This window comes from Scyliorhinus torazame, chromosome 2 (genome assembly GCF_047496885.1).
Source record: "Scyliorhinus torazame isolate Kashiwa2021f chromosome 2, sScyTor2.1, whole genome shotgun sequence".
Lineage (NCBI taxonomy): Eukaryota > Metazoa > Chordata > Chondrichthyes > Carcharhiniformes > Scyliorhinidae > Scyliorhinus > Scyliorhinus torazame.
This window is the reverse complement of record NC_092708.1, coordinates 249,693,100-249,711,627: the sequence shown is the minus strand read 5'-3', so window position 1 is coordinate 249,711,627 and position 18,528 is coordinate 249,693,100. Positions and strand designations below refer to the sequence as shown.

General features: G+C 47.5%; 1 protein-coding gene across 2 annotated transcripts in view; it reads right to left on the bottom strand.

Moving 5' to 3' along the window:
• Positions 1-18,528, bottom strand: part of LOC140397116 (regulator of G-protein signaling 6-like) — a 941,371-nt gene that overhangs the window by 105,350 nt on the left and 817,493 nt on the right. For both annotated transcript variants that reach the window (XM_072486131.1, XM_072486132.1), the window contains exons 4-6: positions 5,968-6,018; positions 4,668-4,774; positions 2,433-2,484 (exon numbers count right to left, since the gene is read on the bottom strand). In XM_072486131.1, the coding sequence (XP_072342232.1) occupies positions 2,433-2,484; positions 4,668-4,774; positions 5,968-6,018 (210 nt within the window). The remainder of the gene's footprint in view (positions 1-2,432; positions 2,485-4,667; positions 4,775-5,967; positions 6,019-18,528) is intronic.

Genomic DNA, 18,528 nt, shown 5'->3' with positions numbered 1-18,528 from the left:
TCCACTTGTAGGAAGAACTAAAAGCAGAGGACACCATCTCAGACTAAAGGAACGATCCTTTAAAACAGAGATGAGGAGGAATTTCTTCAGCCAGAGGGTGGTGAACCTTGGAACTCTTTGCCGCAGAAGGCTGTGGAGGCCAAATAACTGAGTGTCTTTAAGACAGAGATAGATAGGTTCTTGATTAATAAGGGGATCAGGGGTTATGGGGAGAAGGCAGGAGAATGGGGATGAGAAAATATCAGCCATGATTGAATGGCGGAGCAGATGTGATGGGCCGAGTGGCCTAATTCTGTTCCTATGTCTTATGGTCTTATGGCTTCAACATTAAATAAATAAAATCTTATTTTGCATTGAATAGTGCGATAGATCGTTTAGGACATTAACACTACCTATTGGGAATACGAAAATGTTGCAATTCTACCAAATATTACCATTGTAGCATCCCTTCCTAATTCATCACAGAATTCATGATAGTCTCCCACTCTTAAAGGCAGCCTGTTCTTTCTGAGGTGGGTATTAGGTCCAAATAATGCGAAATATGCAGAAGATAGTGGTTAAAAATTCAGAGACCTAGGGTAATGTTCTGGGGACCCAGTTTCCAACCCCAGATGGTGAAATTTGAATTCAATAAAAAATATGCAATGAAAAGTCTAATAATAACTATGAAACAATTGTTGATTGCCGTAAAAACCCATCTGGTTCACCAATGTCCTTTAGGGAAGGAAATCTGCTGTCCTTACCTGGTCTGGCCTATAGGTGCCAGACCCACAGCAATGTGGTTGACTCTTAGCTGCCTCTGAAATAGTCTAGCAAATCATTCAGTTCAAGAGCAATTAGGGATGGATGATAAATACTGGCCCACATTTAAAAACAAGGATAATTAGCAACTCTGCCTTCATGGATGTACTGGAAGCCATACAAAATGAAAAATTACAATGATAGAAGTAATTGCCGAAATATCTTTGAACCTCCTTAATCCTGTTTTGCCAAACTGACCTAATCTTAAATTGTACGATGCAATGGCTATTGATAATACATTTCCCGAGGCTGGTGGAGCACAGCTTCATTCACTGGGAGTGCAGCTGGAGGATGTTGGAGCACAAGATCACATTCCCAATTTGTGATGCAGCTGAATTTCTAGCAAAGAGTAATAATAATAATCTTTATTAGTGTCACAAGTAGGCTTACATTAACACTGCAATCAAGCCACTGTGAAAATCCCCTAGTCGCCACACTCTGGCGCCTGTTCGGGTACACGGAGGGAGAATTCAGAATGTCCAATTCACCTAACAGCACATCTTTCGGGACTTGTGGGAGGAAACCAGAGCACCCGGAGGAAACCCACAGGGAGAATGTGCAGACTCCACACAGACAGTGACCTAAGCCGGGAATTGAACCTGGGACCCTGGCGCTGTGAGGCAACAGTGCTAAACACTGTGATACCGTGCCAGGTAATTTGGTCAATTGGGGATATTGGGAGCACTGTGAATCATGGGAAGAGGCCGTCTGCACAATCATCTGATCTGTGCTCCTGTCAGGTGATTGGTCTTCAGCATAGAATCATAGAATTTACAGTGCGGAAGTAGGCCATTCGGCCCATCGGTTCTGCCCCGGCCCTTGGAAAGAGCACCCTACCCAAGCCCACACCTCCACCCTGTCCCCACACCTCCACCCTATCCTCATATCCCCAACTCACCTTTTTTTGACACTAAGGGCAATTTAGCATGGCCAAACCACCTAACCTGCACATCTTTGGACTGTGGGAGGAAACCGGAGCACCCGGAGGAAACCCACGCACACACGGGGAGAACAAGCAATCTCCGCACAGACAGTGACCCAGGAATCGAACCTGGGACCCTGTGAAGCAACTGTGCTAACCGCTGTGCTACCATGCTACCATGTGCTGGTCTTTGTGTTGGGAGACCAGTCGCCAAGGGCGGGATCTTCCGGCTGGTCCTGCCGACAGCATTGTCTGCCTAGCCCCTGCCGTGGGTTCACCAGCGGTGGAGGGGACAAACAAACAAGAAACCCCGTTAACAGGACCAGAAGATTCTGTTGCTGGGAAAACACGCTGGCGGGGGGTGGCAGGGAATCCTGCCCATAGATTTATCATTATCAGGTAGAGAAGAATGAATGTGACTTGGCACCCAGGAACCATCAAACTCAATTCATGAAGACGACTAGGGGTGGGGGTTTGTGGGGACGGGGGTGTATGGAGGGTATGTTATGCTGCGTTTGCACTCTTTCCTGCCAAAGTAAGCAACTGGCAAAGCAAACTGTGCAAAAATTAGACAAGATAAATGGAATATACAGCTTACTGCCCATTACCACTCTGTTTGTGTCTGTGTAAACAATGTGCAAGGGTTAACGGACTGAAGTGTTACATATTTTTTCAGCACTGTGGTAAATGAAATGAGAGATTCACTTACCATAGTCCGTGTTTTCTGGCTCCCAGCAGTTCGATGGCCAAAAGTATGGAGCCTGTAATAAAGATTTATTTGTTACTACATTGAATCTGACAACAGTTCAGGCATTTGGATGCATGTAGCATGCTTATTAACTAATGGAGAAAAGCCTATAGAATATATTCAAGAAAAATGTTCCTTTTCAGTTAATTGTTGCTTCATGTGACTAGTTATATTGTTCTGGTATCACTAGAAGTCAAACATCAGGAAGTACATAATAAGACCAAAAGACAAGGGAGCAGATTTTGGCCATTCAGCCCATTGAGTCTGCTCTGCCATTCAATAAACTCATGATTGATCTGACGTGATAATCCTTAACTCTACTTTTCCACTTTGTTCCCATAACCCTTGATTTCCTTACTGATTATGAGGCAAGATGGTAACAATGGGGAATAGAACATAAAGGGTTTGAATATGGTGGCAGAGGTTCAAAGGAGGAGGCAAAGTGTGAACTCTGAAAGGTAGAATCACAAAATGAAGGTAATAAGTTTGCCTTCTGAAGAGGTTAGTTCAGATAAATAAAAATCAAAAGGGAAAATACTGCATATCAGAAGCAATTCAACCTCTGTATGGGAAGCTGCTTTGCGACCTCAGCCCACAGCAGGTATAGCTGCTTTAACTCCCAGCAAGCCATGTCTGTGAACAAAGCCTGCCTTGAACAACCAGTTGTTTTGTCCTACATCAGAAGCAACCCCTAAAAGATATAACTGCCTAGTATGGTAACTGCCACTAGATTTTGTATATAGTTTAAGATGTTGTGGAGGTTTAGAGAGAAATAGCTCTGAAGGAAGTGAAGTGAAAGTGTTTGCAACAGCGTAACGTATACTGTGTATAGCCAATGTTTTAGTTAACTGTACTTCTAGTTGACTTTATTGACGTTTATTTTATTGTTTAATAAATGTTTATTTTATTTGAAATCATCATGATGTCTGGAACATCATTCAAGTCTCAAATCTTTCCTCACATTCATTCTATCAAATTGCAAAATACAGTTGAGGGCAGTTATTTCAAGGTCCCATCAGGGATTTGGAATAACCCAGTGTTTACCATCAGCCGTGCTCTCCTTGGTTACTGTGTTCACAGCCCTGACGTCTAATTTGACCCTGAGGTGAGCTTCCAACTTTTTATCCATGCCGTTACTAAGACTACTTACTTCTAACTTTGCAACTGCCCCAGCCCTTCTGCTGCTGAAAGTCCTCATCGATGTCCTTGTTACCTCTAGACTTGACTACTCCAATGCTTTCCTGGCCAACCTTCAATGTTACACACTTTGTAAAAACCTGTATCCTAGTGCATGTAAATGCAACTGAGAATGGAGAATTATCCCAACATGCAATTCTAACTGGCTAAAATGTCCTCGATTAGAGTTAACAAGTTATCAATCTCTTGCAATTAGAAGCTATCAATTTCCCACCAGAGCTCAGGTAATGTGAACAAAGTAAGGTAAGGTATTTAAGAAGTTCCACTTGGTGAGGTAGGGTCCATTTTAACAAGGTTTCTCATTTTAACCACCGTTTCATGGGTTTGGTTGATCTCGTTAGGGCCTTTATAGCACTCCTTGTGGGTCAGAAGGCGCAAGAGTGTTTCCCTATAAACTAAGCTGAAAAAACCCTATCACCTCAGTAAAATGTCCAATTCCAACAGCACTTCCACAATTCCCTCCCAGATCACACCTCGCTATCACCAATCTCCCTCCAATCTCGAACAATGCTGAAAAAGAGAGACATGTTGCCGAAGCTTTTCATCTGACACTCATCGGGACAAATGCAAGAATGCCAAATTTTAAACAATCACAACAATGTACACTACAGGAGAAAGGGGTGCTGATTGGTTGACAAGTCGATTCTAATTGGTCGAGATGCTGCCATGCAGAAAGCAATGGGGAACAATAGGCTCCCCATGCTGCTGGGTAATTAAAAAAAGGAGCAGGACTTGAACATTCTGTCTTCCTGACCCTTTCATGATACCCAATTCCATCATCTCTCCCCTCTCAAGATCTGATGTGGAAGTTCTTGATGTTGAGTTTTTGACTGATGGATCTAATGGTATTCCCCGTGTATTTTGACCTTGCTCTATTTTCTTGGCATATTCACCAGCTAAGGAACACTGGAAGAAACAACTAACAGATAGACTTCTTAAGTTTAAAGTATCTCAGCTAAAGGGTTCTCTGGTTTTGGCAAAGGTGATGACCTGACTCACCTGAAACCTGTAAAATGTTCCATCATCCTTCAATGTCAGCACATGATCTGAGATAGGAAACAGGTAACCTTGGGCAGCAATGAGGCTCCCCAAGTGTATCGCTTCACCTGTGAATAGGGAAAAACACAATAGTTTGAGTGCTTTTTCTATTACCAATTCCATGCAAAGTTTTCCCCAACCACCCGCCCCATCTCCCATACCCATTTCTTTGGTTTGAAGGTCCCTCGTCATTGTAACCCACTGTCACACTCCTCCTTTCAACAAAGTCTGCTACATGGCCCAACATCATTCACCAGTGCAACTTAGCAAAATGCACCAGATCGATATTCAACATGGATATGCTGAGTTCCAATCAGAAAGGTCTTGTAATATTTCCTCTCCTTCCAACATTTGACCATGATGGAACATCAATCCAAACGGTCATTATTTGTTCGCCAAGTCAAAGTGGTGAGCCATTAAAGACTGAACAGAGTCAAAGAGATGAAGTGGAAGCGACTATTAAGTAACATAGATTTGCCTAGCAGGAACTAATGACAAAGGAAGCTAAGGAATTATGCAGCCCTAGGCCAGAATGAGTTAGAACAGAAGACTGTGTGGTGTGTCTTGATTCAACATAGTGGAGATGCAAGGGGGAGTTAGAGTAGGGCCATGCGCTTACAGGGAAAAAAGGAATATTTTTTGGCCACAACAATATCCATAAATTAGTAAAAGATAGAAAGAGATAACATATGCAGAGAGAGATTGGAGACAAGAAATGAGGCAGCAAACATCTATTAAATTGCGAGGTGCGCTGCATGAAAACCTCCTTTGACAGCATCTTCCAAACCCATGACCACTACAAGACAAGTAGCAGATACAGGGGAACACCGCCACCTGGAGGTTCCCTTCCAAGCCACTCACCATTCTGATTTGGAGACATATCACCTTTGCTTCACTGTCGTTGAAACAAAATCCTGGAACAACCTCCCTAACAGCACTGTGGATATATCCACACCTCATGGACTACAGCAGTTCAAGAAGGCAATGGTGAGCATTTAGGGATGTATTAGTGAATACTGGCCACATTCTGTGAATGAATTTGCTGCTCTTATACACCAGGTCTTGGCTCAGCTTTAAATTCTTTCAAACTTGCTTCCCTTTCAATCATTTAACATCTATCATAGACTCAAGTCAGCATTGCTGTCATGAATTTGGCATGCTTGGTAAAATAATTTGCAAGTTGACCTGTGAAAAGCAGATTGTATATGCAGAATTCTGCTTTCTGATAATTAAACTCATAATCTTCACACACTTCCTTTACCTTGATCTTCAACATTCAGGCTTTTCATCAGCCACTGCACAATGTCAGCACCTGAAATGGAAATGTAATTGAAACAAATGATTGATTCGAGAGCCCAAGGCAAGTGAGTGGTTATTTTTAACAAGTCTATCACAGTGAATCATCTGGGAGCTTGGATCAAATGAGTTTAACAGTGAGTCTGAGGCCACGTTCTGAGTTAGAAAACAACACCGACATAATTAAAATCAAAGACAAACATGTCTGCACAATTAAACCCATGATCAATGCAGGACAATGGTAACCTCGGGAGGAAGAGTACCAACAAATCCAGCATTACTGTTAGAAATCTGTTTTAAATCAACGTTCGTGGCTTAATGTTGAGCTGTGAAGGAAATGATGAGATGGGAAACATTGGAGGCTTCACAGGATCTTTTGTTTACATTTTTGCACTGAGAAGTATAAATCAGGGTAAAGGCCGAAATTCTCTGGCCATTCCACTAATGGTGGAATTGGTTGAATTGACCAATTAGAAAATCCGTTGACAGCGGCAGGCCCAGAGGATTCTGCTGTCAGCCAATGGTCGGGGGTGGGTAGGGGTCACCTCCTCTGCCACAAAACACATTGTGGGCAGCAGACAATCCTGCAATGGCTGTTTGGGGGAAATGTTTTGCCAGTGTGTTTATTGCGCTGCACATAAAATATCTTTTAGAATCATAACAGAACAGAAAGTGGCCATTCAGCCCCTCAGTTCTATGCCGGCTTTCTATTGGGCAACCTAGTCAGTCTTATTCTCCTGCTCTATACCCGTAGCCCTGTAAGTTTCTTTCACTCAGATGCCCATCCCACGTCCTCTTGAAATGTCTCTGCTTCCACCACCTTCGTCGGCAACGAGTTCCAGTTCATTCTCACTCACTATCTTAAAAATGTTCGTACTCACATTCCCCCTGCATCTCTTCCTCAAACCCTTAAATCTATGTCCCCTGGTCCTTGTACCAGCAGCTATTCTTTGTCTACCTTCTCTGAAACTATCTTAATCTGTCATAAATGCATGTCAAAATAAAACCTTTGGTGGAGCAGTCACACTGAAAGTTTTGTCCATTCAGCACAGGAAGCATTTTGTATTCATTTATATTAAGATGACACCAGTCAATTAAATCCAACCCAACACGGGATTTAATCTGCTTCTGGAATGTGGTTTAGATCCAGGTGAAGTGGCCTGCAAAATATCGGCCTTGAAACTGCCCCACCATGATTGGCGAGAGAGGGTGGGGGTTAAACACTTAAGTGTGAGTGTTAAAAGCACAGTTGATGTTAAACGACAGTACTCATTGAAGTTTAGGAGAATAAGAGGCAACCGTATTGAGACATATAGGATTCTCGGGGGGGTTAACAGGGTAGATATGGAGAGGTTGATTCGCCTTGTGAGAGAGTCTAGGGCCAGAGGGCATAATGTCAGAGTATGAGGTCACCCATTTAAGACCGAGATGAGGAGGAATTTCTTCTCTCAGAGGGTAGTGAATCGGTGGAATTCTTTACCGCAGAGGGCTGTAGGGGCTGCGTCATTAAATATGTTAAAGGCTAAGATAGACAGATTTGTAATCAGCAAGGGAATCAAGGGTTATGGGGATAAATTGGGTAAGTGGAGATGAGAATTATCATATCAGACCAGGCAAGATCCTATTGAATGGCAGACCATACTCAATGGGCCGAGTGGCCTATTTCTGCTCCTACATCTTATGGTCTTATGACAGGGTATTCCAAATCCTAGAAGAGAAGCTTTGAACGCCTACTCTCAACTGTACATTTGCAATTTGCTGTAATCTGAAGAAAAATGCTAAGACCAGTGAGGGATGTCTCAGACATTTTATGATGATTTTAGCAAAATAAATGTTTATTAAACAATAAAACAAACAAGAAAGTCAACTAGAAATGTACTTACTAACTTAATGGCTATACACAGTGGCGGGGTGGGAGGATTTTACACCCCCATTTTTGGTGGATGGGAAAGTTGGAGGGGAAGGAGAATCCAACTGGTGTCCCGCAACGGAATTTATATTGGCACGATTTCCATTGAGATAGTCCCCGCCCCCCTACTAAAGACGTAATGGGGTTCCTGCCATGAAGGGTCAGGAACTCCGTTAGCATACATTTAAATGTCATTAGCGGGTCTTCCCGCCGTATCATCACCTAACAGAAGGAATTCCGCCCCCACCGCCGATGTGATGTCACATTGGTAGGGTTTACTACAGGTCCGGGCAAACGGGGACCTGGCGAAGAGATCCTGTCGGGTCACACAGGTAAGCACAGCCCCCAGGGGGAAGAGGGTCATGCCTGGACAGTACCCTGGCAGTGCCCCCTGGTCTCCCTGTGGGGTCCCTTGTCTGGATGGGGGGGCCCTATGTCCATTGGGTGTTTCAGGTCCACGGAGAGAATCTTGTGCTCATGGGAGCGATCCCATGTCCATTAGTGGGTGCCCTTGTCCATGGAGAGGTTATGTGTCCTTGGTGGGAGGGTTCCAAGTCCGTGGGAGAGGGTTCCTTTTTTATTTTAATTCTTTTCAGAATTGCACCTTTAAAAATGGCGCATGATCTGTCTGGGGCTGAGGTTGCTGGTGGGGTGGGTTCATTCAGAGCCCATCCCAACAGTATGTCATCATTGGGTCCTCCAGGATTATTTTTGAATAGCTGTCAGAAAATAAGGTAGGAAAAGCTAGCAGTGCTCAAGTAGGGTGCTCTTTCCAAGGGCTGGTGCAGACTCGATGGCCAAATGGCCTCCGTCTGCAATGTAAATTCTATAATTCTATCAGTGCAGCCAGTGGGCTACATACCACTTTTTCCCTCCTGAATTGACACGTAGTCAAAATAAGAGAAAATTCCACCCAGCATCTTTAAATTCATCCAGTTCTGAATTTGCCCATTTTCCTAACATCAGAGCTGAACCTCCCCAAACAACATCCCATAGGTTTTAAAACTATAGGCAAAACCCAGCAATTGTTTCCACACCAGGCACTTTTATATTTCAGGGTTGCTTCTGCCACAGCACCCTGAGCTAGTCCTTGGTCAATTCAAGCCCCACCTGACCCAGAGTCACAACACAAGTGAAATTAGATTTTATTTTAAAATACCAGTGGACCTTGCTGAGCCCAATAAACTGTAGTCACTAGGTTTACAACTTTAACACAAGTAACCCTTTATTATTATTTTTTAATTTTTAAAAATAAATTTAGAGTACCCAATTATTTTTTTTTCCAATTAAGGGGCAAATTAGCGTGGCCAATCTACCTAACCTGCATATCTTTGGGTTGTGGCGGTGAAACCCATGCGGACACGGGGAGAATGTGCAAACTCCACACAGACAGTGACCAAGGGCTGGGATTCGAACCCGGTTCCTCAGCGCTGTAGGCAGCAGTGCTAACCACTGTCCCACCCACCGCCCCTGTAACCTTTTATTATGTACAGTATTGTAATTGAACTGATGGAAAATGTAACTGACTATCCAATACCCCTTTCACAACCCCCCTCTTTCTAACTACCCCCACTTTTTATACACACACATACAACAGAGTGGAAAGCATGGTTGAAAAGTAAAGAAAATATGAAAATAAAAGAGTAAGTATCTTTGATGCACTGGGATGACTTGCAGTCAATGTCTTTCTGAGGTTCAGGCTTTCGTTTTGGTACTTCTTCCTTCTAGGCTTGAGATGGTTTCCCCGGTAAGATTGCCTGCTTTCTCTGCAGATTCAGAATCATTTCAAGTTTACAGCAATGGATGTGCCAGATGCTCACTGGTTTTAGAAGAATAAAACAGTTCTTCACTTCAGCAAGAGAGAGAGAGAGAGAGAGCGTTCCTTTCACTTTCATGGTTTAAACACATCTGCCCAGTTCTCTCAGAAAGCACCACACAGGAACCAATCACTGACTGTTATCAAGCAGACCAATCACCCTGGCCAACCCACCAGCTGCAAGTTAGCCAATCGAACCAACTTCCTCCAAAACTGCTTCCTAAGATTCACTCTGCGCCAAGGAGCCTGGTCGCTCCGCTCCAGACATAAAACTTGGGACCACAATGTCCTGACAAGCAGGCTGCTTCAGCTTGAGTCTTCTGCTTAAAGGCACATTCCGATTATGGGTCCACAGACCAAATATAATTAAATTAAATAAATTGTCACAATATACATCAGTACATTATGGTGCAATCACATACACACACTGATGGACATGCAGTAGGACCAACCAGCATACGTAACACCGCAGCCAATCACCAGTGAGAGCACACGCACTATAAAAACAGGGGACAGGAGAGTTCCCGCTCATTCTAGCAGCAGCCAGCTCAGAGCACAGAGCTCACAGCCTGCATCACAGACATTCACCATGTGCTGAGTGCCTCACCATAGCTAGTGATAGGAAAGGGTCCACAGTTAAGCTGGTATTGCTTATACCCACGTTTACAGTCTGTTAGCATAGTTGAACAGTTAATAAAATAGCGTTACACCACTTCCAGCATTGTTGGCTTGTTTGTGAACCAGAACACCCAACAGGACATGGTACAAGGAGTGGCCGCAATCTAGCACTTGTGAGACCTACCTGCAACTTCTCAGCATTCCGGCATCCTACAGCATGGAGAACATCAACCCGCTGCTGCCGCTCCGCATCGCTGGCAATCTCGGGGTAAATTGGAAGATATTTAAACAGCGCTTCCAGCTCTTCCTCGAGGCCGCGGACAGGGAAAATACATCGGACACCAGGAAGATAGTCCTTCTTCTCTCCACGGCTGGGCAACATGCCATCCACATCTTTAACTCCCTGACATTCGCGGACGACGAGGACAAGACCAAGTACAAGACGGTGTTCCTCAAATTCGACACACACTTCAGTGTTGAAGTCAATGAAAGCTTCGAAAGGTACCTGTTCCAGCAGCGCTTGCAGGGTAAGGACGAGCCTTTCCAATCCTATTTAATGCACCTCCGCATCCTCGTGCAATCCTGCGGCTACGGGCCCACCTCTGACTCCATGATACATGACCAGATTGTTTTTGGGGTCATGTCGGACACCCTGCGTCAGCAGCTCCTTAAAGTTAAGCAACTAACCCTAGCGACTGCCATCGAGACGTGTGTCCTGCATGAGAATGCCACCAGCCGGTACTCCTACATACAGGCAGCTGAAACGGCGCGGCAAGGGCCCCATGAGGCGGAACAGGTCCAAACGATCGAACACCTCCCGGGCCGCAGTCTGGAGGAGGGGGGCCATTTTGCATGCTTTCCGAGGCCTCCCGCGCTTGTACGTGCCAAACGAGGGGACGGTGACATGGAGGAACGCGATGCGTAGGCCCGCACCACGCAAGACTGTACCACGCATGTGCGGCGGCGCAATGAACGCACTGACGTCACGACGTGCGGCAACTGTGGCTCCGCCCACTTAAAGCGGCAATGCCCTGCAAAATCGCGACAGTGCATACACTGTGGCAGGCTTGGCCACTATGCTGCCTGCTGTCGAGCAGCCCAACCTGCCAACTCGCAACGATTTAACCAGCCTCGCAGGAATGTTCGGGCAACCCAACCCACCTTCACCGAGTCTGATCCTGACTTCATGCAGACCAGTGACACCGAGGACAGGGAGCCTTTTCGAGTCGCTGTCATAACCAAGAACAGGCTGTCCCCGAATTGAAAGCACCAGCCGCTGTTGGTACACAGCATTGATCCGGACGACGAGTGGTGTGCCACCCTGACGGCCAACCGATCCCAGATCAGATTCCGTCTGGACACTGGTGCTTCCCCCAATCTCCTCGCATAGTCACCATTTCAAACCCTGGGGTTCAAACCAACAATTCTTCCATCCAGTTGCCAACTGGTCGACTATAATGGTAACGTCATCCCCGCCACCGGGTCATGCCAACTCGTGAAAAGTCACCCTACCCTTCGAGATCGTGGGCTCCTCAAAGGACTCCCTGCTAGGCGCACAGGCGTGCAAGCTCCTCAATCTCGTGCAGCGCGTACATACCCTCTCTCCAGAGGACACGTCTGACTTCCAAGATGCGGACTTCAGGGCGCAACTAAGTGCCATCGTCACTCAACACCGAGATGTCTTCGAAGGCATGGGCACACTTCCCTACACATACAAAATCCTGCTCAAACAGGGCGCCACGCCTGTGGTTCATGCACCTCGCAGAGTCCCAGCACCTCTCAAGGACCGCCTCAAGCCGCAGCTGCAGGACCTCCAGGACCAAGGAGTGCTTTCCAGAGTGATGGAACCAACCGACTGGGTCAGTTCCATGGTGTGCGTCAAGAAGCCTTCCAGCGGGGTCCGGATCTGTATCGACCCGAAGGATTTAAATCGTAACATCATGCGGGAGCATTACCCTATCCCAAAGCGTGAGGAGATCACATGCGAGATGGTTCGAGCCAACATATTCACCAAGCTGGATGCATCAAAGGGCTTCTGGTAGATTTAATTGGACAAGTCCAGCAGAAAGCTGTGTACTTTCAACACCCCATTTGGCAGGTACTGCTACAATAGAATGCCATTTGGAATCAGCATCTGAAGTGTTCCAGCGCATCATGGAGCAGATGATGGAGGGCATTGAGGGTGTGCGCATCTATGTGGACGACATCATCATCTGGTCCACCACCCCGCAGGAGCATATCAGTTGCCTCCAACGTGTCTTTAAGCGAATACGGGACCAAGGCCTGCGCCTCAACAGAGCCAAATGTTCTTTCGGCCAGTACGAACTCAAGTTTTTAGGAGACCACATCTCCCGGTTGGGTGTGCGGCCGGATGCGGACAAGGTGCAGCCATCAAGGCCATGTAGAAGCCGGCGGATAAGAAGGCGGTGCTCCGGTTCTTAGAAATGGTCAACTTCCTAGGAAAGTTCATCCCTAACCTCGCTTCCCACACCACGGCTTTCTCCAACCTAGTTAGGAAGATGACGGACTTCCAGTGGCTTCCCGCCCACCAGCGTGAATGGGAGGAGCTCAAGGTCACGCTGACCACCGCCCCGGTATTGGCGTTTTTCGATCCTGCAAGGGAGACGAAAATATCAACGGACGCTAGCCAATCTGGCATAGGGGCGGTGCTCCTGCAATGAGCTGACGCCTCGTCATGGGCCACTGTTGCCTATGCGTCATGGGCATGTTTTTCTTTTCTCTGCACCAGGCACCTTCCCGTGTATATAGACTAGCCTCATGTACATAGTTATGTAAATACTGCACACACATGGTCAGATACACTCATTACACATTATTTATTCTCACATAGGCACATGTTCTTTGCAAAAAAGGGGGATGTCATAATATACATCAGTACATTGTGGTACACACACTGATGGACATGCAGTAGGGACAACCAGCATACATAACACCGCAGCCAATCACCAGTGAGAGCACAAGCACTATAAAGACATGGACAGGAGAGTTCCCGCTCATTCTAGCAGCAGCCAGCTCGGAGCACAGAGCTCCCAGCCTGCATCACAGACATTCACCATGTGCTGAGTGCCTCAGCTATTAGTGACAGGAAAGGGTCCACAGTTAAGCTGGTATTACTTATACCCATGTTTACAGTATGTTTGCATAGTTGAACAGTTAATTAAATAGCGTTACACCACTTCCAGCATTGTTGGCTTGTTTGTGAACCAGAACACCCAAAACGACATAAATGAGATGGAAACAAAGGAAATAAACAGGAAGGACTCTTACATTTCTGACTTGGGATAAAACAACTTATTTCCCAAACATGCTTCGCTCCAAACATAGCTTATTGGGAGTTGACACTGTTTCTTGTTGTGGGCTGAGATCTCATGAGCAGCTAGCTTGCATTGGGTGAACTTGCTCCTGATATACTGGTTTCCCTTTTCATCTTCCCTTATCTGAACTAACCTTCTCGGAAGTCACACTTAATTACCTTCATTTTGTGAATTCACCTTTCAGAACCTAATAGTGAAATTCACACCTTGTGCGGGATCCTCTAGCCTCCCAGCTGTGTGGAAATCCCATTGAAGCCACCCCACGCTGCCGGAAAGCCCGCAGGGAGGGGGTGCACTGCCAGCGGGACCAGGGAATCCCAGCAGCAAATGGCCAGAGAATTCTGGTTGCCATTGTAATGATATGTAGACATGTAGCCAATGGGTAATCAGAATCAGACACAACCAATGGGTAATCAGAACACCCAGCTGTGGCATCACCACAAGAGGGCATCACATGACCACTATAAAGCACAAGACACACAGGCCCTCTGCCCCTTTTTGCTGGCAGAAACCTGGAGAGCAGGACGTGTGTAGCAACTATCACATTCATGCCACCACATGTGGTTTAGAGTAAGTCTATATAGCTAGTCAAGTTTACTGTGTTACTAGAGTTAGATCAGCAGAGTGTGGAACTCATTTAGGAGCTTTGTTAATTGCTCAATAAATACATTGAACTTACCTCGAAGTCTGGAGTATTCTTCAACATCGTCTACAGCAAGTAACGGCTTTTGTTACTCAATGTAACGTAACAATACAGCCATCTTCTCCTTTGAACTTTTAACATCTTTACTTACTTTTGACGATTTATCCTCCATTGTTACCAACTTGCCTCAGGGAAACATCTGCTAATAGTCATATCACACCCGTTTCACCAATCCAGACAACCTGTCTCTACTAAAGTTTTATTTTTAAATAGTCTGTTTTTAAAACATACAATCACCACAACACATCCCCAATTACTCGATTTCCTTGCTTTTCATGTTATCACATAAGGAATGCGTTCCCAACTCGCCGTGTACATACCCAGTGCCATTTTCAGGGTGGCGATATTGGAGTGTTACGCAGGGCATTTAAATCAGGCTCCAACAGTGTAATTGGGAACTTGGTCTAAAATGCGCAGCTGTCTTGGGCTTCGGGGCCAGGATGCTTAGCGATGAAAGTGAGATGGGAGCTTACCGTCCCCACAAAGTATATTCTTTTCCAGCACTCCTTGAGGGCCAAGGAGAGCATGACTGCTCTTCCTGCTCCCTTTCACCTCCCTTCTGTTGATCGTAGCTCCACCCTCTCCATCTACAGCCCTGGCCTTGATCGTTAACCTCCCATTTCCCAATTTTCAATCCTCTGATCCCAGCCACACGTCGAGTTTGATAGGCTGCAGGGCTGGAAATGGAACAAATAAATGGGAGTGAGATCCTGATATTAAACTCATTGTCCACATCCTTTGCTGGGTTCTTCATTCAATTTCAATCTGTCTGCATTTATCTGAACCATTGTTACTTGCAAACCACTTCAACTTGAAACAATAGAACTTACAGAGACATTCCAGTAGCATTCACACCGAATATGTTTGGATTGTTTCACTCATTTAAGAAAAGCATGGCTCGCTCTTCATTCAAGATGGTGGGTTTGATTGGGAACTCCACTAGGGTGAGGTGGTCAGAGGTCCAGAAGCTTCTTAGCCCGATGAAAAAGTAATGGCAGCTGGAAAAGCCAGATGTATGTGCGACCGTCTCCCTGCTAAACCGTAGTCTCCTCCTGCATGTGATGTCCGGTAGGGCCTCGAACGACATTCTGTCACGGTACACCCTAGGCCTTGCTGGACGCCTGTGGCGCCCTGGCACCACCATCAGTGGCTCCTCCTCCTCCTCCCCCCCCAAGCACTTCGATATCAGTGCCCACTTCTTGGGCATTCCTCGCCGTCGGGGGGGGGGTCAATGTTCCTCTCGGCACCCCCCTGGACATTCCGGCCCTGAGCGCCTGCGACATGTGCGGCGACGACGGGCCACTCCGCGGCCATCCCCTCTGCTGCAGCAGCCGCTGCATCTGCAGCCACTGTGGGCCGTCGCAGTCTACGCTGCCGGATGGCCACCTGCAGAGCTGCGGCTCCAACCACGGCAGTGAACATCGCTGTCTGGTTGGCATACATGGTGACCTGCAGGCTGGTGGTGGGGGGCAGAGAAACAACATGTTACACGGAGGTTCTTCCACACCTCGTCAGCCGGGCTGCATGGGATACCTGTGTGCCCCGGTGGCCTGGTCGCACTGCAGATACGCAGCCAGCCTGACACCTGGTCACTGTCTGCGTCCAACGGTCAGTTCACATCGTCCTCCTCACCAGTGTGCCAGTCGCCTGTGCCCATCAGCCACGCGACAACCTGCGGCCGTGTCCTCGTCACCGTCCTGCCATATCAGGGCGGTTGACACGTGGCATCCCTGGATGGATGACACCCTCCACACACTCCCTCACCCCTACCAGCTCCACTCCCTCCCTCCCCCCCTCCCACCTCCACTCCCTCCCTCCCCCCCTCCCTCCCTCCCCCCCTCCGAACCCCCCCCCCCACCCGCCCCCCCAACAGCGTGAACTGGGGTCACGCTGTCGGGACTTCGGCCCATCCGGGCCGGAGAATAGCGGGGATAGCGGAGAATCGCCATTTTGGGTGTCTCGGGCGATTCTCCGGCCTGCGCCGCGCAGAACACGACGGGGCTGTTCTCGCCGCTTGGGTGAATCGCGGAAGGGCATTGGACCGGCGTCGCGTGGAAAAATGGCACGCCAGGCGATTCTCCCAGCCGGCGCGGGAGCGGAGAATCGCGCCCAGGGTGTCCCATCAGTTAAAAATGAGAAGCATAGTTTTGCCAATTATTAGTTTTCATATTTTCTACCCACTTTATGTGAAAAATGAAAGCTACCACCTTTCAGTTTCCCAGCAGGATTCCAAAGCCCTCTAACATGTCCTCAGTGGGGCTCGCTCCTCCTGCATATTCAAGCTTCATTGCTTGGCTATTGATTAGCAATGCGTGATTGTCAGCTTAATTCCCTCAACAAACTGGATTACAATTTTGTGCAGACAATCTGATTGTCATTTAAAAGAACATAGAGTAAAAAAAAGTTTGTTTGTGATGCTAAATTTTCTGTCCTTTAGCTATTCCGTGTTTGCATTAATTTTTATTAGCTCTAGTGAAGTTCTGTTGTGTTAATGTATTCAGTGGAAATGACATTGCCAGCCCTAGCGTGGGAAACAGAAAGAGAACAGCCATGTAAGAACACGCTGGAAATAAAGCTCTGTTGTTTTAAACCTCTGTGCTCCCTCGTTTCACACCTCCAAAACACAACATAGAAACTGGCGACAAGGACTACGAACCACGCTGGCTAGCCATCCGGGAAAAAAGGAGGAAGGAAAACCTTTCACCTGGCCCGACACTTGCTATGGAGAGCTAATGGGCAAGGTGGACGTGACTAATGATAATCTGCCCACAGAACAGATCATACAGGATCAGTGATAAATAAGAGGCTGGAACTTGAGTTGTTTCCTTGTGTGTGAGGGAATCAAGGTAGCTGCTGAAAACACGGTTGCAAAGCATGCATTTGGGAAACCTCCATTTGTAGAAAAATGGCCAGAATATTTGGTGTTGTGTGACCCGTTGATGACAATGTGGAGCAATGGTGTAGCTCGGGGGTCATTGGGCACCTTGGGAAGAGGAGCTGATGGAGCCTGTGACGGTCACTCCCACAGTGGAGGTGCCGGAACACCACAGTGCCTCAGACTCCCCATCACCCCGACCCTGGCGCAACACAAGGGCAGCAGGTAGAACAGAGTGGCACCACACCATCTGGGACGCCCGAGCAACAGCTGGGCCCATCCAGGTCCGGTCACCCCAGAAGACGGCCGCCGAAGCGGACCCAGGTCACAGGGTGGGAATCACAGCAGGCTGCCTTCACTCCTGATGTACCATCTGGGGATCCACCTAGATGTAGCGTTAGGGTCCGTAAGGCCAGAAAGGTAGATACCAGTTAGGTTGGCATGGGTGCAGCACATAAGATAGCGATAGGGGCTAGGGCACAAATTTGTACATATATGTTCACAATAAACACAAATTCACTACGTTACAACCTGCCTCGGCGCTAATCAGAAGGGTGTGAGGGATGGGCTGGGCTGGCTGCAGCAGGAGCGCAGGGGGTGCTGGGCAGTGGTTCAGCGGGGGTTGGGCCATGGACCCCAGTACAGCCAGTGTTCACTGCTCCTGTGCCCCACCCCCATCCAACCCCCCCCCCCCTCCCCCACCCCTGCCTCCACATCTGCCACTACAGGGGTTCAGTGGGACCGTGTGAAGGAATGGCCAGCTCGCATGCAGGGGCCACCCAAATGGACGGTGGAAAGTGCTACCATGGGCAGGAGTCAGACATTGGCAAACAGTGCGGAGCACCAGAGCTCATCGCAGAGCAGGTTGGCATCACACTCCATCCCATGGACCAGACCCGTTGTTACTGCCAATCCAGCGCCCGCACCCCGTGGCGAGGCAGGTTGGAATCACGGATGGGGTTGCAAGGGGGGGAAGCTGGCGGAAGGGGAGTGTTCATGGGAGGGGGTGGTTGGCTGATGGGGGACAGGGAATTTGGGACGGGATGTCTGTGTCGCTGGCCAGGCCTCCCAGTCGGTGAACCTGGAGGCGATTAGAGCGTCTAGTGCACATTAGCCCAAGTGCACACGTTGTGTGGCTCCCCATGTCTGCCTGGACCCCACCCCTGCCCATCCCGGCCCTCCTCTGCATACTCCTCATTGGATGAGGACTGGTGTTCATCCTCCTCCTCCAGCAAATTTTCCCTCTGCCGCGCGACCTTGCGGCGGACAC